Source organism: Pseudopipra pipra, chromosome 3, assembly GCF_036250125.1.
Source record: "Pseudopipra pipra isolate bDixPip1 chromosome 3, bDixPip1.hap1, whole genome shotgun sequence".
NCBI lineage: Eukaryota > Metazoa > Chordata > Aves > Passeriformes > Pipridae > Pseudopipra > Pseudopipra pipra.
In genome coordinates this window covers 15948521-15974143 of record NC_087551.1, presented here as the reverse complement: position 1 = coordinate 15974143, position 25623 = coordinate 15948521, and the positions used below count along the sequence as shown (strand labels likewise).

Below are 25623 nucleotides of genomic sequence, written 5' to 3'. Positions count from 1 at the left end.
GACCACTTGGTGGTGGTGGTGGTGGTGAGGCCACACCTGAGTTGCTGTGTCTGGCCTTGGCTCCTTTTTCCAGGTCAAGGGGGATGTGGAGAAACTGGCAGGGCCCACTGGGGCTGCCTGTGTGTTCAGGGGCCCACAGGATGTATTCCCCTTGGAGAGGTAGGGGGAGCTGGGCTTGCTTAGGCTGGAAAGAGGTATCTGAAGATGACTCACAACCACTCAATGGAGAGATGCCTGATAATGGGCAGGGATTTGGTGCTTTATGCTATCAGGCATTCAACAAGCTCTGGATAGGATCATCACATTTCCCACTACATATCGGGGCAGTTGACCAACTAATAGTCTCCTGGTACTGGGTGCATGGATGTATATGTATGTGTGTAGAGGAGAGACTGACAACAATGGATTAAAATGTGTGGGACATTAAAACACACCATCTCCTCAAGATTTATCTTATTTATGTTATCTGCAGACCAATTTCATGATTCTCTGATGGTCTGAGTTATGACCCTTGTGCACTTAAAGCTGACATAACGGCAGCCCCAATGTAATGAGTTTAATCCTGTCTCGGAGTGAAAAAGGAGGGGGGCTACACCAAATTGATTTAATTATGCACCTTCTCTTGTGGCTTTCCTGGTTCTTCAGGGGAATAACTCGCAGTACTTACTAGTTGTTTAACAGGTCTCTGACGTTACTGAACTGTGAGTTGCTGCAATTCTGTTCCAGGCACGTTTCTATTCAGGTACTTGTGCGTCAGAATATTGCTGAACTTCTTAATTTTTAGGCTTCTAGCCTCCCAAGTGTAATCGAATAAGCACACTCGAGGGCAAAACAGCTACTAGAGGCGCAGCATTAGTCTTCCTTTCACATCCTCCCCTTAACTACTGCACACACTGTGGGCTACTGAACAGGCATTCTGCCTCTCTATTTTTACTGTCAGAACCAGCTTCCTCTTAGCTTTCCCTTTAGGTCTGCCTTGTTCATGGTGACAGAAAATTCTTCCATCTTCTAGTCTCAGAACAGACAGCTCAGAAGTAACTTACCATTCGCCTCTGTCAGCAGCAAAAGAGAAGATGCATATTGGTTAATCAGCTGTGCAAGGCTGAATTATTTAAAGACTCTTCTGTCATTCTCTAGGAAAGATTTTAATTTCAGCATTGAATTCTAAGTTTTTAATTAACTATCTACTTTTTTCAGTTCAGTGCTTTTTAGCTGGGAGCAAACGCTGCTGAGTCATTTAGGAATTGGGCTGTAACAGCATCTGGCTCTAGCTCTTGTTACAGAAGGCAATACCTGGAGCTTTTAATTGTTTCCTTTTTCTTCCATATGACTTTTCCTTTTTGAAAAACCTTGATTTACATTGCTTTGTGAGAAAATCATCTTTTATTGTTGTCTGTCTAAAGAGTACTATGATGAGATATGCTAGGGATTGTTGGAATTTAAACCGATAAATAATAATAAAGTGTTATAATAGTGTTCATTTGGACTTCAGCTCACGCACCACACCTGATTTTAGGGAAGTGACAGGGGAAATCTGTGAAAGAGCTGTGTGAAGGTCACTGCTAGGAGACTCCTCTCTGTGTGTTGGGCTTCAATGTTGCCTCCAAGAGAATAGGTAAAATAATAAAGAAAATTTCTGGAACTGGAGTGTGAGAAAAGGAAAGACTCCTGTCTTTCCTAAATTTAACTTACATTTCTATAGCACTGCTGCAGTTCCCAAGGATCACAGTGAATACTGGTTGTTTGAGGGACAAGGTTTTATATGAGTGAAGCCTTTGAATTTAAGACAAATCATGTAGGGCAAATCAAATTTGTTTGATGACTTAGTAAGAGGACAATATTTTACTTCATTTTGCTTTGATGTATTATTGGCCTTTCCCTTTATACTTTGGAAATGAAAAATACTTGAATAGGAGGTAATTTTAAAGAGCTTTGACTTGCAGATCTCTGCTCTGATACAAATCTTGGCCACACGCTGTTTGCAGTTGTTTAATGTCTGCCTTAACTTGTCCATTTGTAAAATGTATTACACACCCACAAGAGTTAGTATGAATTCATTAACGTTTCTGAATTGCTCTTGCATCATCTAGAGAAACATGCTCACATTCCTGCTAGGTATTAGAAGTGAAATCCTGGTTCTATTTAAGCTAATAGCAAGAACTCTGATCGACTTCCAAAGAGGTGAGATATCATTCAATTAGCATAATTAGATTGTTAAGAATTGTTCAGCTCCAAATTTTGTGATAATTCAAAGGCTGTTACCTTCATGAATTTTAAGTCAGATGCAAGTCTAGCATGTTGCAAATCTTATGGTGCTTATGCAGTCACATTGCATTCAGCACTGGAGACTATTCACATTCTTCACATTCAGCACATTTTGGAGCCTTGATGAGGCAATTAGAAAATCCATATAAATAAGCCTAGAAAAAGTATTACAGTATCTTTTCTTAATGTTGTCACTCAGGTAGTGCCCAGTTATTTCATGGCTTTTACCAACTACTGAGCTCCTGCTTTGAGACTTTTGCTTGAATAGTTAATTTGAAAGTTAAGTGTAAAATGAAGAATCCAAAGGCCAGCTCTGTGGGATGTTTTGTGATACTAGTAGAAATGTTCTCTCTAGTCAGCATCTCTAAAGACTATAAAACTTGATTTAAATAATTTTTTTCTACTGTACAGTCCCCAGCAGACGTTGACTGTTAATAGTTTTTACAGCCCTAATTTAATCTGGTAGAGTATTGAACTTGTGTGTGAAAGGTAATAAAATCCTTTTAGTAGGAAGATGGAGTTTATGTTCAGAATAACAATCTATCAGTTTTGCAAAGGATTGTTAAATTGCTGCTTTATAACTGTGATCAGATTAAGTCAGCCTAGCTGTGTTTTGAGCCTTGCTTTTCACAGAACCACAGAATTGTTAGTGTTGGAAGGGGCCTCTCAAGATCATCCAGTCCAACCCCCCTGCCAAGTCAGGGTCACCTAGAGCAGGTGACATGGGAATGCATCCAGGTGGGTTCTGAATGTCTCCAGAGAGGGAGACTCCATGACCTCCCTGGGCAGCCTGTCCCAGTGCTCTGCCACCCTCAACGTAAAGCAGTTCTTCCTCATGTTGAGGTGGAACTTCTTATGTTTTAGTTCATGGCCATTGCTCCTCCACCTGTCACTGGGGACCACCAAAAAAAGGTCTGTCACCGTCCTCTTAATGCCCCCCTTTAAGATATTTATATGCATTAATGAGTTACCCTCTTAGTCGTCTCTTCTCCAAACTAAACAGGACCAGCTCTCGCAGTTTCTCCTTGTAACAGAGATGCTTCAGAACCTCAGTCGTCTTTGGGGCCTTCCACTGGACCCTCTCCAGTAGCTCCTTGTCTTTCTTGTACTGAGTGGCGCAGAACTGGACACAGCACTCCAGATGTGGGCCAGGTAGATGGGGAGGATCACCTCCCTCAGCCTGCTGGTCACACTGTTCCTGATGCACCTCAGGATGCCATTGACTCTCCTGTGTGCAAGGGCAGCCTGCCGGCTCATAGTCAACTTGGTATCCACCAGACACCCAGCAGAGCTGCTCTCTAGTAGGTCAGCCCCCAACCTGTACAGGTACTTGGGGCTATTCCTCCCCAGGTGCAGGACCCTACACTTGCCCTTGTTGAACCCCATTAGGTTTCTCTCCACCCAACTCTCCAGCCTATCTGGGGCCCACTGAATGGCAGCACAGCCTTCAGGTGTATCAGCCACTCCTGCAGATTTCGTATCATCAGGAAACTTTCTGAGGTTACATTCTATGCCTTTGTCCAGGTCCTTGCTAAACAAGTTCAATAAGACTGGACCTAGTATTGATCCCTGAGGAATGCCACTGACTATACACCTCCAACTGGATTCTACTCCACTGATCCTGAGCCTCTGAGCTCTGCCATTCAGCTGGTTCTTGACCCACTTCACTGTCCACTCATCTTACCCACATTTCCTGAGCTTACCTATGAGGATGTTATGGGAGACAGTGTCAAAAGAAGACTTTTCAGGAAAGTTAAAATAACAAAACTGTGGTCTTTCGTTATTAGGGAAGAAATCTGCTTGAATTAATATGGGGACACTTTAATTTGTGTGAAGTACCCGGATGTCTGCTCTGTGTGTATTATTGGCTTGGGTGTGTTACTAAATACTGTTTTTAAGTGATGTGAAGTTCCCTCTTCATAAATTCAAATGCATGTCAATTTTGTAACTGATTTTTTATGTCCCATTGGCCTGCTTGATATCACATCTTTAGGACCTTATTTGGTTATGTGCTGTCAGGTATCCAGGAACGTCACACGCTGGAAATCCTAGACCTCAGCTGCAAGTTGAGGAGTTGCCTCTGTGTATTTGTCCCAGAAGAGCTTGTTGCTGTTTTCTGTAGTGAACCCTATTTCCCAATTTAACTTCTTAAGCAGCTGCCTTTTTGGGCTGCAGCCATCTTTCCTAGACTGCTACCTTGGAAAGGTCAGAGGATGCAATAGGGTTGCACTGACCTTGCTGAGCATCACGAGGTTATTGAGCAGTTGAACCTGACCTGGCTCTGTCCGTGGTTTTACCCTGAGACAGACTGGGAAGGATTTAGGATATGAGTGGTTAGCAGGGTGCATTCAAAGCTATTAGGTAACTGTCAGATGACCAGATTTAAAAGGGGCATGCAATAGGATTCTAAGTTTACCCAGTTCTTAGGGCCAAGGGATGGCTCTGTCTTTTGAACCCCGTAATCTCAGGCTTTCCTTAGCATTCACTGGCATGAGTTTCAGGTGTTTTGTGCCTCCGTATCAGATAAGGATGTTGGGCCAGATATTGTGGGAATGGGCTTCATTGCTGATGTGGTTTGAAGTTGTAGACTTACCAGTTTGTACTCCTTAATTTGAAAACTGTTTTGGACAGGTGCTTTGTTCATAGTGTATCCGTACATGCATAGTACATTAGCATCGGTTTTCTTGTTTACAAATAATCTGTTACCTCATTAGTCCTGAACAGCACAGCTTGAAGCTGTCTTCGTCACCTCAAAAACATCTTGCTACTAAGTTGATAAACCATCCTTCCTTTTGTGTGACATGAATGTTAAAATGTTATAAACAAGTATCCAAAGGATCAACAACAATTTTTCATGCCGGATATATTTATTTGTCTTGTAATATTCCTTTTATGTCAACTGCAATAATTCGCGGTGCTTAAAGCATAAATATTTTTTCATGTGCATTTGTCTGAAGTGACAGCAAGTTGCCAGAGATGTTATCAGACACAACATATGAGGATGAGTAATACCATTGCATTATGACTGCAGCTATTAAAAAGGCAGGGAAAAAATATTATTAGAAGCTGAGTGTTACTGGTAGGTTTCTCACGCAGTGTGAGTGTTTAGAGGGAATGTGGAAAATAAAGTATTTGTGTTTAGACCAGCAGTGTCTGGAACACCACAGAGCAGTATCAGCTGGTAGGGTTTCTGTCATATAGCACAAACATGAGTGTATTTGGTGCAAAATACTGAATGCTGTTCCCTCTGCAAACCCATGGTTCTGTGTGATGATGATGAATGAGCTCAAGACCCCAGAAGTGCAAAGTGTCTGGATCTCTGGCTGAATATCTAGTTACAATGTGATTATTTTAACTGCACCTCTTTAATATCAGCAATGCACTGTGCAGCCAGAGTCCGATTTTTTTTCAGCAAAAAACTGCTGAAATGACTCATTGGTGAAGATCTTTGTGATAAGTAAGTAGACCCTTCAGAGTCCTGAGCAGTAGCATGTGACACTGGCAGCATGTACCATGAAGGGGACCTTTCATCTCAGCTTATGTCCCTTGGTATCTAAATAGCAGAAGGAGTTTGGTGGAAGCTACAGTGCTTCTTCTAGCTATTCACCTGGGAGGATCCCAGGAGTCTTATTAGAGCTGCAAGCCAACAGGAGAAAATAATGCAAGGAAATTATCTCTGGAACCTTAAAGCCTTATGGGTCTACAAATGGTCTTGAAGCATGCCACATGGTTCCCCACTGGAGGGAAACATGAGTGAACGTGTAGCTTCTGATTTTGCTCAGAAAGTCCATTGGTGTGAAATAGAATGTTCTTGTATCCCTTAGCATGGATGTGGAATCAATCTCCATGTGATATTTTAACCCTTTCTAAGTAGCAGTGTCTCATCTGATCCTGGAAATGGTCATATTGATCCTGTGGGAGGCTGTTACATGAAACAGTGGCAAGCAGTGGCTGAGAGGTTGTGCTTTTGAGGGAAATGAGAAGCACAGGGATTTGTCTTCAAAACGTATAATTTTTCACATTAGGTACGTTAATTATTCCTTTGTGGGTGCCATAGTTTAATCCCAGAATCTTCAAATTCTGCTGTATAAGAAATTCTGTGTGGTTTCATAGCAAGTACCCCTCATTGCAACTTTGGAAACTGTTCCCATAACACCAGAGCTAAAGGCAGCTCTGATAGTGCTTTGCTTGATGCTTAAGAACAGCAGTAAGAGCAAAAAGAGAACACTGCAAAAGACAGGAAAGTCACCCATAAGATAGCTGAGCTTTCAAAAACAAGAACAAAGTTTTTTTTATTCTCTCCTTTTTAAAAATAAAGTAAATCTCTATATTAAAAATATGATCTGTCATAGCTCTAGTAGATGATCTCCCCAGAAGTATGCACTAGAGGACATTTCTGACAAGACTGTGTGCTGGTGGTGAGGCCAGCACAGTGTAATAGCCATGTCCTTCATAATGAATTCCTAGGCACTGCTTCACACCCACACAGTGTGGGGCTGTTCCTCCCAGTATCCTGGGACAGTGTGCCGGGGTAACCCCACCATGGCAAAATTGTATTCCTTTCAGCAATATAAATTCGTAGGTAGAACCAGCCACGTGATGAGTAATAACATACAGTTGCAAAGTGTGAGCCCTGTAAATAGAGAGTTTAAATAGAAAAGTCAAAACAAAGGAGGTTCATGACTATCTCTCAAATTTGCTGTAGCAGCTACCCTAGTCTACCATTGGACTTCATAGATGTTTCAAACCTGACCTTAAGTCAGAGCATAAGGGGAACTACCCTTGGCAGCTCTCTTGATTTAGAACCACTGCAAGAAAAGAAGGAATGAGAGCTGCCTTTGTTTGTTATTTTTAAAATCTGACTCCCTGTTGCAAGGCAGTAAGATGAGCAAATGGTTCTTGCACCTGGCAAGTTACCATCAGCAATTATTGCAATGCTTAGTGTATTTCTGCCACCAGTAGAAATCTCTGCTCCCTTTCATGTCAGAGATTTCATTGTTCTTATGGGGATGCTACAATTAAAGTCACAAGATTTACTGCTCTAATTCTCTTTTGTTTGCAACAGAAGGGAGAGTCAGGGAAGGATGATACATGTGGCTGAGTTTTGATTTTTTTTATTATTTATTTATTTTATTTTACTGCCCAACAAATATATTGTGTATATATAACTGACAAAAAGTCATCAAACCATTCTGTTAGTAACTGGATTAACAACTGTTATTTTACATAAAGTAATCTAGTTAGTAAAAAAAACACATAAAACCCACTGTGACTGCATTTCACTTCTCTCTGTTTACAAACCTTGGCATCTAAGCAGGCTGTACCTTATGTATTTCTTCATGTTTCTTTCAGTATAGATATTTTCTAGTTTTAGATATGTCATTAATGTGGTGCCAATGTCAAGAACACTGTTTGTGACAAATATGTCAAAAATACTGCTTATGAGAAATGTGTTTATGGAAGGGAAACACAGTGGTTGACAGGAGTCCAGGCTTCATTATTGCCCTGTGTGTGACCTGAGAGGAATTGCCAAATCAGACTTTTTCAAAGGAGCCATCTGTGAACACAAGTGCAGTTCCCCTGTTCTGAACTGGCATCTGACAGTGAGCTATTCAAATCTGAGCTCTTGACCCTCAGTTCAGTAGAGAGAAAGAAGAACAACTAAATAAGGACAATTCACCAGATCCATCGTAGGAGCTGAACTGGTGCAGGTGCTCAGAGTGGCTGGTTTGCACCTGATGATCCACAGCTTGGACACTGAGGTGAAGGCAAGCCAGATTCATTTCTGGCTCAATCCCTCAATAGGATTTTTTAGACACCTTGCATATCACCTGAGCCACACTTAGTGATGTGGAAGATCATTCCTCTGAAACTTCAACCTTAGCATTTTCAAAACCAGGTTGCTGCTCTGGCTAAAATTAATGCACATTTAGAAATAGGTTTAAATTACAACACTGTTGGGCCTTATTTTCTCTCTCAATAAAATTAAACTCTTTGTCAGACCTGCATGTTTTAAGTATTAACAGACAGGCTTTATTAATGGATGTTCCAGGTAATTGAGACAATAAGATTTCATTATCTGACCCGTCTTGCTAGAATTTGTGGAATATCATGCTCTCCCTTGCTTCAAGGGTTGGTCCATTTCATTTACCAGCTACAGACCTCACTGTGTTTCCTCTGTGGACAAATTGGTAAAATAGTCAGCTGCCAAAAGGGAGTAATTTGACTTACCTGAAATGAGCAGCAGTAGGATGAAAACACATTACCTTTGTCCCACTGGATAAGCCTCAGATTGTATCGAAATAGAATTAGGCCAAGGGAGTCAATGTACTGGATAATAATGAAATGTTTAATGTGAATTAGCTGCATATAAAATTAATACATTAGAATGAATTGCTGAAGAAAGGAAACTGTGTCAGGCCTTTATCCTGAATCTATAATATTAGACTTTAAAATGGTGCACTCTTCTGTTTATAGAAGAGCAAAAGTAAAGGTATTGAATTTGTGTTCTTTATTTGGATGAGAGAAATAGATGTAAATAATTATCTATGTATCTATCTATCTACCTATCTATCAGAGCAGTAAAATCAGGATGCCACTGAACCAAGGGTTTGGGTCTGGACCAGACCTGAGAGGTTACAGACAAAAATCTAAACCTAAAACTCATTCATTATCAGCCTGGGCTTTTTTTTCTGGGCATTAAATCTAAAAGTAATATTTGTTCTGGCCATTCAAAGGTGAGTTGAAATGTTGCCTCAGTCTTAAAAGGCTTAATATAAAATGGGCAAACTTTCCAAACTAATTGGCAAATATCATCTTTGCCTGTGAGGTATGGAAGGGGTGCAGAATGAGCTGTGGTATGAAAATTACAACTATCCATCTGCACCCTGGGTGGGTTTTGCTTTTGGTTTGTTCTTTATTTATTTATTTTCAAAGCTTTCTTGTTGCCTTCTCTGTTCTAGGTTCATTTCTTTTTCTCAATGCATCAGAGAGGCCGAGCCCCATCATCCTGAGCCCTTGGCTGAGAAGCAGCAGTGATCAATGTGTAGTTCAAGTGGCTGTGTATAAGTTTTACCAGCAGAGTGGAGAATATATTGCTCGTGTCCATCCCATTGATGAAAACAGCAGTGAAATCTTATCAGTGAAGAGTCCAGAGAAACATGGGTAAGTCTCATCCTCTCATTTGACTCACAGCTTGAATTGAGAAAAATCACTCTACTGTGCAGTATAGTCACAAAATGCATGCTGCACATCTAAGGGGAGCAGGACACCACAGAGAGTAGATGTTTGTCTTCCATGGGTCTAAAATATCATAGAAGCTGGAGATTGATGCTTATTTTATTACACAAAGCATCAGCAAACTTCTGGATCCGTGCAACTGAGTCTCTAAGTGGACATCACATTTATTGTCTGTGCTTGCAGGTGCAGATATAGTTTGGATACTCATCCTAAATTTAAAGCTTTTCTGTCTAATTCACTCTGTCTGATTTCTTTTTATTAATTCTTTACCCATGTAAACTATTGGGCTTAGAATATCTACTGAGTCTTTGCAGTTTCATGTGTCTGCATACATTTTCAGTTTTGCTTTGCATTTGTGTTTTTTGTCAATAAAGCAGTTCAGAACTACTGGCAGAGGAGTAAAGCTTTTGATCTTTCAAGGGTGCAACTGTTTGAAATGTTTTATCCTTTTTGTGCAATTAATCTTGATGATGTTTTAATTTGTCAGACTTCCTGTGTATTCTTTTAAATTTTTGCTAGCAGCAGAACAGCAGGAGCTGAACACAGTAAATATTTCAAGATGCTGTGGTAGTAGAGTAACTGAGAATTTAATTTGGATATATGTGAGGCTAATGCCCTACCTGCTCTATACACTGATTTATTTTTATTTTTATTTTTTACCTTTGTTGTGAAATGTGTTAAGAAGCATAATTTTTAGCAAACATCTCAAATTTTCTTTGTTTTGATCTGATAGATTAGAGAGTCTCTAATAGCAAGTCTTGCTGGCTCGTGCTCGTAACAAGATGTGATTATCTGATTACTGTCTACAGCAAATTCTGTATTTTCCAGTAGCAAAAGGAGAATGTGCAATAAAAAACCTTGCAGGAGATAACCTAACTCATAGAAACAGTTTGAATAGTTGTAATTCTCATATAACACATGGCCTATAAAAGTGAGGAGGAGAGCTTGTGTGTGGATCTAGATCATACTTAGTTCCAGCAACATCATCCAAATTGTAAATTGCTGTTGATGTCTGGGGAGAGGCAATTAGAGGAGCTGCAGCAGCTGTCTTCTTCCTTAGCTCTTTGCAAATGCTGTGCTCTATGTCACAGCTAATAAACATGCTTTGTGCAAAGTGCCTCCTGTGTTGGCACTGCCACTGTTCCTTGGCACTCACAGGGAATATTGCTGTGTGCCAAATGCTTTGGTCTGCTACGTGGAGGAGCTCCAGCTCGGATCCGTGGGTGGGCAAAACTCACCAGGAGCACAGGCAAGTGTCAAATATAAGGAGCCTTGAAGGGAAGGGAAAGATCACTCTAAGTACAATAACAAATTCCTACCTTTGCCATCTGCTGGAGACACGGACTCCTCAGCTGGGTGTTGCAGATGGAGATTGTCACCACAGGAAAGAGTGTTTGTACTTTTACAGAAGGTGGTTTTGGTTATAGCTTGGCTGTCCCATATGCTTGCCAGAAGTGCAGCTTGCTCTCCAGCAGCATCACCGAGGTGTGTAGGGTGGTAAGGATGTGCCTGTGGCTTTCGTGGTTTTGCATGTTTGGCTTCTTGGTATTCCCTTGCTGTAAAACTTTGCAGTTGGAGCAACTGGCTGGTCCATTTTTTTCCCCCTCCTCGGGGCCTATCCCTTCATTGTGAGAGGCAGTAGTTCTTCCCCCAGTTCACAAGGCAGAAAAACTCTGATGCTATGCCCATGTAAATATCATATGGGGATAGTTAATTAACTACCCACAGACTACAGACACAGATGATAGGGTGGCAATTTGTCACCATTTGCCCTGAATCTTCATTCTAGAATTTGAGTGCTCTTCTGTCCTTTGTTTGAAGGGATAATATTCATTATTCCAGCTTTGATAACACAACACGTCAGTCTCGCTTTTGTAAAAATCTTCTTTTGTTTAAATAGGAGTTCAGAATAGCTGATCAAAAGTCAAGAATAATTCTATAAAGTTCTTAAAAGAACTAGCAGTCCTACAGTGGAAATCTGTTCTGTTTGATATTTTACTTTGTCTTGGAAATTGCAAACAATTGTATTTTTTTATAATGAATTCTTTGACCATGCTATAACCAAATAGTTTCTAAAATTTTATAAGGATCTTAGCTCTAGGCACAAGGTAATTGAATTCCTCAATGAGCCTGCACTAGAAATAAAAGCACTTTAAAATTCCACAGGTGACACTTCTTTGATTCCATATGCTTTATATATTGTTTGGCAAACAAGAGGTGTAAAGTGTGTGTAGTTCTCAGCGACTGGCATCTGCAGTAGTGAGTCCATGATTTGACTTAAAGTCATAGAAGGAGGGGTGTGGTTTTTTGAAACAAATGCACCTGAAGGATGATAAAGCAATAAGTTAATTCCAGGGTGGATTTTGTCATATCTTGAACTATGCACAGCGTCAATATCTTCTTTACACGTTTTTTTCTCTTTTTCGTTCTTTTTTAATCTCCATAACCTGAATTACATATATTAAGATCTTACAAGGTCTTCACAGTTCACCTACATTTACAAGAGAAAAAAGTAGATGCTGTCAGGTGTTACTGTTTCATTCAGGGTGAAACCAGGCAAGCAAAGGTTTTGGTTGACAGCACTTGAAGCTGATTTTAAGTAGAATATATGTAAAGGTGTGAAATTGTACTAGGTAGAGACAGCATAGCACCCAGTATTTATTTGTTACCAGAGTTCGTTGGTGTTGTCTTTGTGTGTAAATTATCAGGTGTGATTATGCATAAAGACTCAAAGCAAAACTAGTGGGGTTCTGTTTGTTCCTCTCTGTTTGTCTCATTTTCTAAAGAAAAATAGCACAAACCTGTGGACTAGAGTTGTACCAGTTCCTTAATGAGCCAGAGTCATTACAGAAATTGATGTGTGGAAGACACTTATTTATTTCCTTACTTGATATATTTCAATGCAGCTGATCTATTGCATGCAGGAAGAAAGCTGGCTAATTTAAGATGCATCACATTGCAGCAGAGTGGGGCAGATACGTGGGACACCAGGAAGAGTATGGCAGAAGTGATGGCTGCAAATGATTCTTGAGTGATGGAAAACACCAGAGGCTGTCAAAGGGATACTTGTTTTGTGTTATACAGAAAGTCTGCCAAATACAATCATAACTGTTACACATAATATATTTACAACAATCCTTATCACTCAGAAGGTAACTATATCCTTGTTTATCAGTTCAACAGAATTGTATACTTTTTTTTTTTTTTTTAACAAGCAGGTAGATCTTATTCCACATTTGGTTAAACCTTCTTTAAATTAGTTCCTAAGCAATCAGTAGCACTCCTCTACGGGGAACAACACATTGCTGTGTTCTGTTAGAATGAGATTTGTTGCATGATAGTGTTTCTAGATTATCTGACTCTGTGGATGTGTTTTTGATATGGTTAGTCTGTTCTGACACCTTTTGCAATTCTATTGGGTTTTGCAAGCACCTGCAGATGATACAGGGAGAGAACCAGTGCAGTGCTATTGATCCTTTGTAATGGCAGGAGTTGTTATAATTCCTGCCATGGAGCACAGCACTCTCTGATTTATCTCAAATACCACTAGATGTGGGTACTGTTTTTTGCTGGTTTTCTGCTCCCATGGTGCTGTATACAATCCTTTCTTGTTGCTATTTAATGGATTTCCTATTGTCTATTTCTAGAGGTGAGGAGGCAGCAAGTATGTTTATGTAGCATATTGTTTATTTGGCAAAGCAGAGTTGCTTCCACAATTTGAATTTTCACTTCTGGGTGTTTGTCAGACTCACTGTGGCCACTGATTTCATTTCACCTCTCATTTGCTTTCCCATGTGTTAAATTTATAATTATAAAGCAAGTAAGATTGTAAATGTGCTTAGTAGAGTGGAGAAAACACAAAGGAAAACTTGCCAGCAAGGTCAGAGTTTGTAATAAAGGATTGATTTTTATTTCTTTTGATTATTGTATTTTGGAGAAAGAAGAGTTGGGCAAGGACAAAAATATCATGGTTCATTTTAATTACCACTATTATTTTACATCTCTACTTGCACTGTTAATGGTGAGTTGCATCATTATATACTATATTTCAAACCAAACTTTATTTAAGAACATAGCTAATGACACCATATCTCCAATTTGGTCTTTTATCGTAGACCTCCCTCATCAGTAATCCCATAACGGTGTTCTTGCCCCAAAAAGTAATGTAGTGAGTGGATGTTGATACTGTTCAAATGACTGAAGGACTCTGAGGCCTCCCTGAACATGGGAAGTGGGGAAGATCCTTGGATTAGCTACTTCAGTGGGAATATCAGGATATCAGTCTTGTTTAGGTGTAGATTCAAAAGGTAAGAGTTGAACTACTGGATTGAGTTCACTTCTAACATCTGTCCCACATTCCCTGCATCAGCTGGGCACACTGCATGTTTGTTGTGCTGATGCTTTTTCTCTATAGGACAGAGCAGGGTAGTTTCTCTGAGATATTTTTCTGTATATTCTTAAATTGTAATTGCTGAATGTCAGTGGGACTTTGTCTCTTCCTACAAATCCTTGCAACACTTCAGAGGCAAAGGGATGTTGAGGCTGTGGCACTAACACATCACATGATCTGTTCTGTCACCCCACACTTAGGGGATGTGGACTGTAGAATCCCTGCAGAGAACTGATGATACTGAACATCTTTTGACTTCAGCAAATGACATAAATTGACTTTGCAAGCCATATGCGATTTTTGAACTGTGAGTAGGACCTTTAGACTTATTCTAGAGCCTTAAGCAAACTTGATATTCATCTGAAGACTTTTGTGTAAATTTGTGAAGTTTAAGGTGTTTCTTAAATAAAGCTTGAAATCTGAACATGCGTGACTGAGCAAGGAAGCCATAAAATACTACTACTTCATATAGCCAGTACTTTACTAGGTGCATGTATGTTTGTGCACAGAGCACTTCCAACAGAGAAAGTTTACCTTGTTTTGAAGGTTACTACAAATCATGATAGGCTATTCCCTTTCTGGCATCTGCAGCTTCACTTGAGATTGATTGCACTGATAGATGTCAAGAAAAATATATGAAGGAATCACTAGCAACTGTCACATTTGACCTTGGAGCTTGAAATCTGAAGGTTATTTCTGGTTCTAGTGTTGTTTGGATTGTTCTGTTGTTCTGTTCTAGTCTTGTTTGGGTTGTTTTTTTTTTCTTTCTTTCTGCCCAATAGTTTCAGTAGCTTGTCTCAGATACCATGGCCTTAGTAGAAGGATCCTGGAACCCTTTAACCTTAAAAATACCATTCTCAGATTAGTGGTAATATGAATTTGCCTGACTTTTTTTGCGAGGAGAGTGGGATGTGGGTTTTATTCCTTCTCCTTGAAAAACTCTACAAAATTCAAGTCTTTGTTGTGCAAACGCCTGGACTAAAACATAAAAAGAATGAGAATAAATTGTGTGTATTTGGAGCATTTACAGTAATTTTTACACATCAAAATATGTCTCAAAATTTATAGTGCAGTTTTTTTGCAGAGAACTCTGCATCAGGAGTTGAAGTGATTCAGCCTAAACTATGCATTTGAGAAATTCAGGTAATCCAAGAAAATAATTTGGATTTATGGATTCGTTAAAAACTAAGCTCTCTGACCTTGGTGGCCAGGTACCACTAATCCTTAATTTTAGAGAGGAAACTTCAATTGTTCTAGACAGAAAATTAGCACTTAAACTTTTCCTGTGCTACTATCCACTAGCCATCTTTTAGTCCCTTTCAGTCAGGGCAATTAAGTGCAAAGAAAGAAAAAAGAGGGGAAGGAAAAGCAAAGAAAAAGTTGGTGTCTCTTTTCACCAGTGCCAAGTACAAGGGGACAATCACTTCCCTAGTCCTGCTGGCCACACTATTGCTGATATGAGCCAGGATGCCATTGGCCTTCTTGGCCACCTGGGCACACTGCTGGCTTGTGTTCAGCCGCTGTTGACCAGCACCCCCAGGTCCTTTCCTGCCGGGCCACATTCCAGCCCCTCTTCCCCCAACCTGTAGCGCTGCCTGGGGTTGTTGTGGCCAAAGTGTAGGACCCAACACTTTGTCTTGTAGAATCTCATACTGTTTGGGAGATTTAAATTAAAACCATTCAGAATGTATAAGGTGAAATGGAGCACTTCAAAGCTTTATGAAACAGTATGAACCTGATATACAAATGTCTGCAGATGTGGAAAGACTGTTTTCCCATTCCACTTGAGCACTAGAGTGAAGTAAATGTCTGTGCACTTCTGTTTTAAATGTCTTAGTGGTTTTGCTGCTGGTGAAGTGCTATATTATTACTTGAGATAAACATGGGTCCTTTCTGTAGATTTTTTTTTGCAGTATTGGTTTGCTTTAAAGCATACCTTAGATTTCCATGTAAACTCAAATAGAACAAAGCAGTAGCTTCAGACTGCTCCAGGAAAGTTTACTGCATTGTCAGTTGAGATTGAACTGTAACAGCTTATTTCTTCTTACAGACATTTATATGGAAGCAAAGTTTTTATGACAAAAATTATATATTAGTATTACCAGAAACTGAATTTTGAGTGCCATTCACTATTGTGGTGGATCATATTGGGAAGGAACAATATTGTATGACCTCTTGGACCAACTAAAGCCAACTGATTTCAGTTCAGTAATGAGTAATTGCAACTTTTTTTTTTTTTTTAAGCAGTTGTTACAATCCCAATCAAACTGATTGAAAATCATTTTGGGCATTGTGGGGGAAAATTGCTCTTTCTTTTCTTGTAATATCTATTATCAGACAGTTATTAGGTGTCAGTGCTGCATTTTAGTGATGTCTGCCAGAATCAAATGCAAACAGGAAGGACAAAGTTGTGTAGTCTTCTTCCAGTTACAAAAATAAAAAAGGGCACAGGGGGAAAAGTCTTTTCAAGTTCAAATAAAATTTGCAAATGAGGAAAGTTTTTGCCAAATATGAAAATTTGGCTTACTACAGAAGCAAATTACCTGGTGTCCAGAGAATGGAAAACAACCAAAAAAAAAGTAAAAGTTATTTTGCAGGCTAAGAGTTCAGTTTTTACGTACTGGAGTAGCCTTTTCTACTGCTTTTAACATGGTGCTGAACATACTGTAGTGGAGGAGGGCTGTGGGTGGTGAGGTGGATGCCCAGTGTGCCTTGGCACAAGGATCCTTGTGGCTTCCCAAATAATCATGGCACCTCTTGGCGACCTCCTTGGGCTCTGGGAGCTACTTCTGTTTATGGAACACCAGAGACTGGCGCATCTGACTCTGTAGAAATAATGCCAAACTGACCACAATAACAGAGTTGAGGCAACCTTAATCCACATGCTTTGGATATTTGTTCTGTTGAAACTAAAGTTTCCTTAATAAAAATGTATTTCTTACAGGGCTGAAACAATTTCTTCAGACCACTCTGAGAAACGTAATCCGACTTTTATACTGTCCAAATCCTGGGCACAAAAGTCTTTCATCGTAAACTTTTATACCTTGTGTCCTCCAGAATTATTTGCAGGCTCTTCTTCTCTTGTTATTACGCTGTTCTCACTTTCCAGAGTATGGGTTGGCTTTTTCGCCCCCATTCTCTCATTACTTTAACTTGTTTCCCTTGTTTCATAGATCGTGTGTTTTCTTCTCTACACGAAGGCTTCTACTTCAATTTTTAAAAGTCGTCCCAAACTAATCTTCACAGCCCCATCTTGATGCTGGTACATGTTGCACTTCTATCAGCACAGACATGCCAGGATGAATTCAGTTTTTGTAAAACCTGAACAAGTAAACCACCTGCCACACATACACACACCACCTAATTTTATCATTCCAAGCATGTGCAAACACTCCATTTTGTCATCTTTCTTTTCTTCGTTTGGGTGTCCTTTCTGCTATACGGAATTGCAACAGTCTCTTTAGAATGCTTTGCTACCTCCAAGTATGCCTTCCCACAGCCAAGTGCTTGCAACATTTGTTTCCAGAGACTAGGCAATTAATATTGCCAGCCTTGTTTCTAGTTATTTTTCCACTCCCCTCAAGCTAAACTCTCTGTCATTCTGCTGTTGGCAAAGTTTTATAACAAGCCTGCGGTATAATTGCTTTCTGTATCTCCTATTTATTTTTGACCTTAAAATCCTTCTGAGTTTTGTGCAACCTCCTCTGCGGCTGTCCCATTTTGGAGCGTGGTTTTGTCACAGCGTGCAATTTCCTTGGGGCTTTCCTTGCTAATGCTTAAGAATATCCTTCTTATCCAAGGCAAATCTACCCTGCTGTAGGAAGTACTGCAGAAGATTTACAAGGTAATATTCCTCTCTTCAATTTCAGAAAGAAATTATTAACTAGGTGCTGATAACTTTGCAAGACCTAAAAAACAGTGTCCTTGACCCATCCAGCTGCTAAAAATGTTAGTCTAGTGGTAATACAGTTGATTCTGCATTCTAAGTAAGGTTCTTGGCTATCACTCCTAAATCCTTCAATTCTGTTCCATGACTTGCACCACAGGGTTCAAGTCCAGTAGGGCATTTTTGCACCCTCACTTTAAGGAACACTGTCTGTATTGCTGCCTCACCAAAAATGGTGCCTGTTGTTCTCAAGTGCTGGTAAATCAGATGTTTTCCACTCAAGAAAGAAGAAAGAGAACTCTGATAAACTCATCTCTAACTTAGAATTTCCTTTTCCATATTAAAAAGAAATCAAAGACTTATTCAACAGGAATTTGGAAGTTAATTATCAATAAATTCCCACATGGGGAATTGATTGAAGGCTTAGAAATTAGATTCTGATGCTTGCTGCAGTGGCAGAGGTGGCAGCTTGGAATTCTCTTTAGTGATTAAGGAAAGCACTGAACAACTTTCCACAGGGATACAGTGAGGACTGTGCTGTATGACACCAGTGCGAAGCACTTTGCAGAGCTTTTAATTTAAAACTCAGGTACCATATTTGTTACATAGTGCTGCTCCTTCCTGAAAGCATTTTTCTGTCAAATAGCTACCTTTGTTTTCTTTTGAATTTTATTGTGTTCTATGGCACACATCTGGTACAGTAGAAATTATATTCCTTTAATAAAATACTTTCTCTTTTATACTGGCAGGGGGAAACCATTAGTATTAGTGACTAGTCTGGCAAAAACATGGGGTTTGGGTTGACACCAACAGCAAAGGCACAGGTTTCAGACAGCCTTGTCAGATCTACTTTATACACTGCTTGAATCAGATTGTTCCTTGATGTGTGCACTGTTGCAGAAGGCTTTTCCCCACACTGCACTGCTTGGTTTTAAAACACGTCAATATACTGGAAACCATGAACATTCATGGCTTGCACAGTAGCATATTGGTATCTCGTCTAGAGAAATGAGCAGTCCTCCCCATTTGGAAGTACTGGCCTTTTCCTTCCTTTTTTTTTGCAAGGTCTGTGTTCATTAGTTTTTCTTTATAGACATTTGAGTTCTCTGGGTCACCAAGAACAGTTGCCAGTTTTTTATAAACATCAGTCCATAACCTTATGATGTTTGTTGTGTCCTATATCAGGCCGACCAAATACGATTTTCCATTGGGAATAGCAGCAGTGAAGCTTGTTTGCTGAGTGTAATTGGAGCTTTTCCTGATCATCCCTGACTTGGTGTGCCATTCATGCTGATGGATTGAGGGCACAAAGGCACGTAATAAAGTTCCTTTTGACAAGGCAAAGTTATTCTAAGCTGGGACTTGAATCAGCAGCATGTCTGCCATTCTTGGTGAGCTTCACATCAGGATAAGACTGCAGATCAGCACAAGTCTAAATCTTTCACAAGGCAATGAAGATTTTATGACTCTGCTTTATCTAGCAAGGAATACATGCAGTAGAATAAATGAGACAAACTCAACTTCTCTCATATTCAGATCAGTGGCCAGTTATTATGATGCCCTTATAACAGAACGAAATTACACTGAGGGGAAGATTTTGTCGAAATATTTGCATTGAAATACTTTTTAATAAAGAAACCAAATAATCTGATTTCCTTCAGCAGAAGAATATTCCAAAGTGTAGAAAGTTTCCCTGTGCAGTGTGCTTGCTCAGAGATGTTAAGATAATTGCAGTTAGAAGATTGCTGTCACTTCATTAAGTGCAATGGATGACCTGATTATTTTTAGGATGCTAAGCATCCTAAGAGTGCCTAGCTAAATGTACAGCCACACCAGGAAATAAAACATGAGATGATCCACCTGGATATTGTCTTAGTTTAAATGTGTTCTCAAATCTAGCAACTGTTTTTTTGCATCTCTGCCCCTTTTCTTTCTAAATGCCTGTCTTTCAGGAGGTTGTGGTTAGGGAAGTGTGGGCTAATGCTTCCGACAATTCAGATCCATATCAAAACCATGATGATTGTAATTTGTTATTATTTTATGCCAGAAGAGCTATTCAGAGGCTTATTTCTTAGAGGTCTCTAGATAACATCTGACACAAGTTGATTTCCCTTTTTTCTGTTGTCTGGGAACCTGGGCTGCTTTCATTCCTTTAGGCAATTTCTCCAGGTCAAGGCTGAGGCATGTATCTGGACTGTTTGAAAGGGCATTATTTGCTCTTACTATTTCTGTTTTAGATATGGCATTTTGATTGCCAGTATCAAGGCAGTTACCGTTGACAGTGTCTAGTAAAACAGCCCCTCTCAAGCAATGAAAGATACTGTCAACTTCAATGTTTACTCACAATCAGACCACTATCAATGTTTTTTTTTTTCAAGATCATCTTGCTTTCTTTTCACTTATTACTTGCCACCACTATACTATTATGGAAGGGGTAAAAAAATTCTATATAATTTTACTGACCTCTTTACTTAATAAGTCAAAAACAGAGAGATTGGTGTTGTCTTGGACAAGAGAATTTCTATCTTCCCCTCAGCTCTTTTATCTCTTCTTGCTCATTCTCAGGGCTCACTTTCCCCCTGTTCCCTCTATCTCAATGTATTCTTCCCTTCTAGTTTTGTATTCCAGGCTTTTCTTCGAAAACAGGCTTTCCAGTCCCTTTAAATAGGTCTCATTCTCTCTCTTCTTTCATCTCTTGCTCCTATCCTGCTTGCCTTTGACTTGGCTATGTTTCTTCATCGTGTGTTCCGAATCCAGATCTGGTACTGCCTGATGCAGCCCCAGGTGAGCACTGGATTCCCTCCCTTGTGCAGTTCTGTAGGAAGGTCTCTGCCAAGGGGACACAAACATCAGCTTAGAGGCTTGCAAACTGGCCTCACTGAGATGAATTTTCACAGGAAGGGACATACAGATGAAGCAAGTGATTCTATAGAACTCTGGCAACACTTTCATCAAGTGATCTGAAGGACTTTTACAAACATTAAGACCCTGCTGAAGTAGATGCTACCATACAGGTGGACAGAGTCAACTATTAAAGAGATATTCTAGCAGATCATAAGTGAGGTTGGTACTCAAGAGATATGTGGCTGAGTGGGCCTGCATTTATGGCATTTTTTTTACTAGAAGAGTGGAGTTTTAATGGAGAGAGATAACTTTGATGTTTGGGTTTTAAGAGTCAAAGGAATTGATCTCGGTGGAGATGTTAATGTGTATCTCCTCCACCTCAGGTGAGTGGCCTAACACTGGGGAACAGGCATTAACTCACTGAATTTCAGCATACACACAAAATCTAGATTCTCCATTTGTTGCAGTGCAGAAACACCTGTAGGGGCAAAGATAAGAGGAAAAAAATATTGTTCAGAGGTTAGGACTATTGTAGTTCTATATCCTGAGTCTTCATCATGAGCAGCACTTGGCAGATACATTTCTATCCTTCAGGGGACAGGCATTGCACGTGCTCTTTCCATCTTCTCTTCCCCATGCCCCTCCTAGCTCTTCTCATTGCATTAATGTTCCGTATTCCTGAGACATGGACGTCTGATTTGTGTCTGTCTAACTGAATTGTAAACATTTTTTTTCTCAAATTAATCACTACCCAATCCCAATTTCATGTGCCTTTGATGCCTGGTTTTAATTGCCTTAAAGTAGAAAGCTTCAATGAGCAGAGAAATTAAAGTTGCAAAATCCTGATGGCTTTTTTTATTTTTGTTTGCCTCCACAGTCAACTTGAAGAGTATATTTTTGGTTGGGTTTTTTCTTTCTCTCTTTTTTTTTTTCCTTTAAGCAAGTGAATGTCTTATTAGTTTTCCATCCCTGACAGAGCTGCAGGCTTAACTGCAATGGATAGACTACATTTTAGCTCCAGAACACAAAATGTGTTCTGAGTTGCCTACGCTCTGAAAGAGATCTTGCAAGTCAATGAAATGAGCTCTCCCTTTCTTTTGAAGCAGAGCTTCACTCAGGAAGAAAACTGCTATTTGGACAGATTGAAACCCCTAATATATAATGGCGTCTCAGGGATATCATGAAAAGGACAAAAGTGGGAATAAAGCACATTGTATCCAGCTAAAAAGCCAGAAGTAATTTAGGACTATTGCCTTTTTTCTTTTATCCAGAAAATGTATCTTCCATGAAATCAGAACTTTTTGTGGGAAAAGTTCAATTTTGACTGTGTTTTCCCTTAGGGTGAGGTAGACGAAATACTGGTTTCTTGGACTAACCCCAAATGCCTTCTTAGCTCTCTGTTCAGGATTACAGTGGGTGTCATTTTGCTGCCTGAGTTCATGCGCAGCAAAGTTTGTCGTTTTTCATGGGGATTGTTTTTCATCCCTCTGATGAGACAGCACGTCTGCTCCAGCCACTCTGTGGCATGCCATAGAAGTGACATGACTTGAGGAGCCTCATCAGAGTGCTGCTGGGAAAACTCTACACAAGGAATAATAGCATTTGATTGTCTGTCTGTGAGAGAGCCATACAGCAGTATGCAACTGAATGATGAATCGACTCAGACAGCTACTACAGGTCACCTATATAAAGCAAAGTAAAGCATGCTGATAAATGAATATCCTTTTTTTTTGCTTTAAAAATTAAAAAAAAAAAAAGTGCTGCTTTACAAATTGTTTGGGGTTTAGAACTTAATGAAGTGTAATAGCAAAGTCAAAGGGTCCCATGTTTTCTCAGACTGAAGAGTAAAGTTACTTTGTGGAGAAAAATCCCCTTGGTGTAGGAAAAGTTAATTAATTATTGAGTGAAAAAGAAGCTGTCTGTCAAATTGCTAGATTTCAAATCTGAAATTTGTTGCCTTTTACCCACTTGGGCTTTTTTCTAGAACCAATATAACTGCTTTTTCCTAGTATTGACTTTTTCTTAATGACTTCTGCTTGTAGTCTTCTGTAATAATTTATGCCATGATCATGCTCAGTTATTATCTGCTGACTGATAATAGAGTTTGTTTTACAAACAGCATTCATTGTAATGTAACTGTTCAGTACTGGCACAGCAAGCCACTGTAATAAATTCTGCAGGTTAATGCCATTCTTTACTCAGCTGTTTCTCAATTATCCATCAGAAAGTGTTTTGTTTTCTGTTCATTGCCTGTGACAGCCCTAGGGAGAGTTGTTTGGTGTTGTGGGGTTTTTCAGCATTTAGGTGTAAAAGGGATTTTGATGCCTTTTTACTTCTGAAATGTATTTTAAACATCCTATTGGAAAGTTCAAGATGTTCTTGAGGGACAAAGACAGCCTTTATTGACTGTCTTTTTATACAGTTACCCTTTTTGACCAGAATAGTTATTCAGAATTATATCAGTTATTCAGATCCACAGGTTGCCTTTGTAAGGAAGAAAAGTTGGCAATGAGGCCAATGTTTTTGGTCACTGTGTTGATTTGAAAACCAGGGGCATCAAACACCATGAAAATCTGTTGTTCACAGATCATGTTGCCCAGAAGCCTCTCTAATCTTGTTTCTGGGCCACTCTCAGTACTTGGTGTTTAATATTTACTCTTTCCTGAATATGATGTTCCTGGTTTTCTTCCTCATTGTGTTACTCCCTCCTATGTGCATTATAATATATACAGCAACTGGGCTTTTCTCTCTCATTCCCTAAAAAAATTACTGTTTTTTCTCTCTTTCTTTTTGCCTGACTTTATACGGAATGAGGGTTTTTTTTGTTTTTGTGCTAGTCATTGCTTATGCACATAATTTGTGTGTGTGTGAGAGAGAGATACACACTTACACATGTTCACATGCTCCCAATTCTTGCTGACTGTTTCAACAGTATGATACCATATCTTGGTACATCCTTCATCCTGGAATGACTGCTAAAGGGTAGCTTTGTGGATACTTATTCCCTTTTGGAAAGGCCATCACTGTTATGCCAGTCCCATCCATCTTTTAGGGAATGCAGATATAAAATTATTTTTTAATGGTGTAGAAGAGGCGTAAGTTCAATATGTTTTCAACCACAGAAGGGGAAGGAAGGGAGGGAGTGTTCCTCCAGCTCATTAATCAGAATGAGAATGAGAAATTGAAACAACTTCCTAGTCATTTACTATTTGTTCCAAAGTAAATCTATCTAAATATTAGTGTGCTGATGATAGAAAAAAGGAGGGTTATGGGGGAGGGAAGAAAAGAGCCTTGTCATTAGCTTGTCACGTGCTGTACATGGGAGACCAAAGATATATGTACTATGGCATCTCTGTAATGAAAACTTGAGTAATAAAAATAGTTTATTCCATGTTCTAGAAAAGGAACTCTCAGAGGAAACACATTAACAGTATTTCATATTACAAATTATTACTGCATATTCAGCTATCGTTTCAAATGAGAATTGTGTGTATTACAGGACAAGGGAAGGAAGATACAGTTAGTATTTCTTCTGTAAGCACAATGAAGATTTTATGCATCTGGCTATATCAGTTCTACCCTATAAATTTAGGTTAATACTTTAACAGAATGATGAGTCCATTGTCCATAGGATAATTAATGAACTTACACATGTCATTCAGGTTACATTGTTAGTGACTGAATATGTGAGTCTCCTCATTTCACTGTTCCTAAACAGAAGAAGGTATTTTACAGTGTGGCAATGAGACTTGTTGAATGTATCTAGTAGGGGATCATCTCCCACATTGAATTTACGGACTTCATTTTGCAGAAGTCAGATACTATCAAATAACAGTATTTGTGCTGAGTGCGAATAGTGTTTTTCCCACCATGCCTATAAATTTTGAATTAATTAAATGCTTTGTTTCATCCAGTTCCCTCTTTCCACCCAGCAGGATGGTGTGTGTTTGTTACCTTCTTACCCTATAACGAATTTTATGACCTTGCATAGGAAGTCATAGTTGTCTTCACAACAGTTTGGGAGAAAGTTTAAAATACCACTCACAGTTTCTATATTAACGTGTTGCCAGCAGAAAGCTATTTCTGTGTTGTTAGAACGTGGATTTTTCTCCTTCCTCCTCTAGCCTCCATTCTAGAGGAAGACGTATTCCTACTTCATCATCTTCTACCCTTTATACTCCGAAAAAACAGCCTCCATTTCTGTGTGTAGTTGGCTCTGACTGAATACCTCAGTTTCCAGTTTCTGAATTCTGAATGAAGTGACTGATATGTATTTGAACTTTGGAATTTAGCTTCAAATATGTGTGAAACTGAGAGAAACAAAAATTATTTTTCTTACTGTTTTTGTTTCTGGATATATAAATTGAAAAGTCTTAGAGACAACAGTTGTTCCAGAAGGGGTGTGCCACCAAATTTCCTAGTTCTTTGCCCCATTAAGGAGCAGAAAACTGAGTCTAGGGGAAACTGGCTACTATTTCCAATTTCTGCATTAGCTTACATAAAAGATGGAAGAAAGAAATGGCATTTTATTTTCAGGTCCTTCAGTCTGGCAGAGTGTCAGGCTGGCCTGAGATTAGACCAGGTGAAAGCACACTTTGACAAATCACTCTGAACTTAGGGAAGACCTAGGCTGACATTTGCAGAAACCAAGAGAAGCAGTTAACATAGGTTTAATTCAGCTGTTATAATTACTGCTTTCTGGAAACACAACAGTGTCTTATCCTGTTCACCTTTGTTGTGGCCTGGCTGGATGGGATGCTGAACACAGCTGCCTTGGAAAAGGCTCTGAAGAAGCACTGCATAAAGCTTGCATTTTTAATCTCATGTACTGCTCACATTTGTACCTTAATGCTGTTGCATCAAGACAGTAGGATGTCTAATCCCTATCATCAATGCCGTTTCTTCATTTATATTTACATTAAAATCATGTTAACAGTATCATTAACTTCTTAGTGATATTATAGTATGAGTGTATTTTCAAAATGCTTCCTGTTGAAAG

General features: G+C 39.4%; 1 protein-coding gene across 1 annotated transcript in view; it reads left to right on the top strand.

Annotated features, from left to right (window-relative positions):
* ALK (ALK receptor tyrosine kinase) overlaps positions 1 to 25623 on the top strand; it is a 317575-nt gene that overhangs the window by 137437 nt on the left and 154515 nt on the right. Inside the window, 1 exon segment of the mRNA XM_064648001.1 lies at positions 9228 to 9429. Coding sequence (XP_064504071.1) covers positions 9228 to 9429 — 202 coding nt within the window.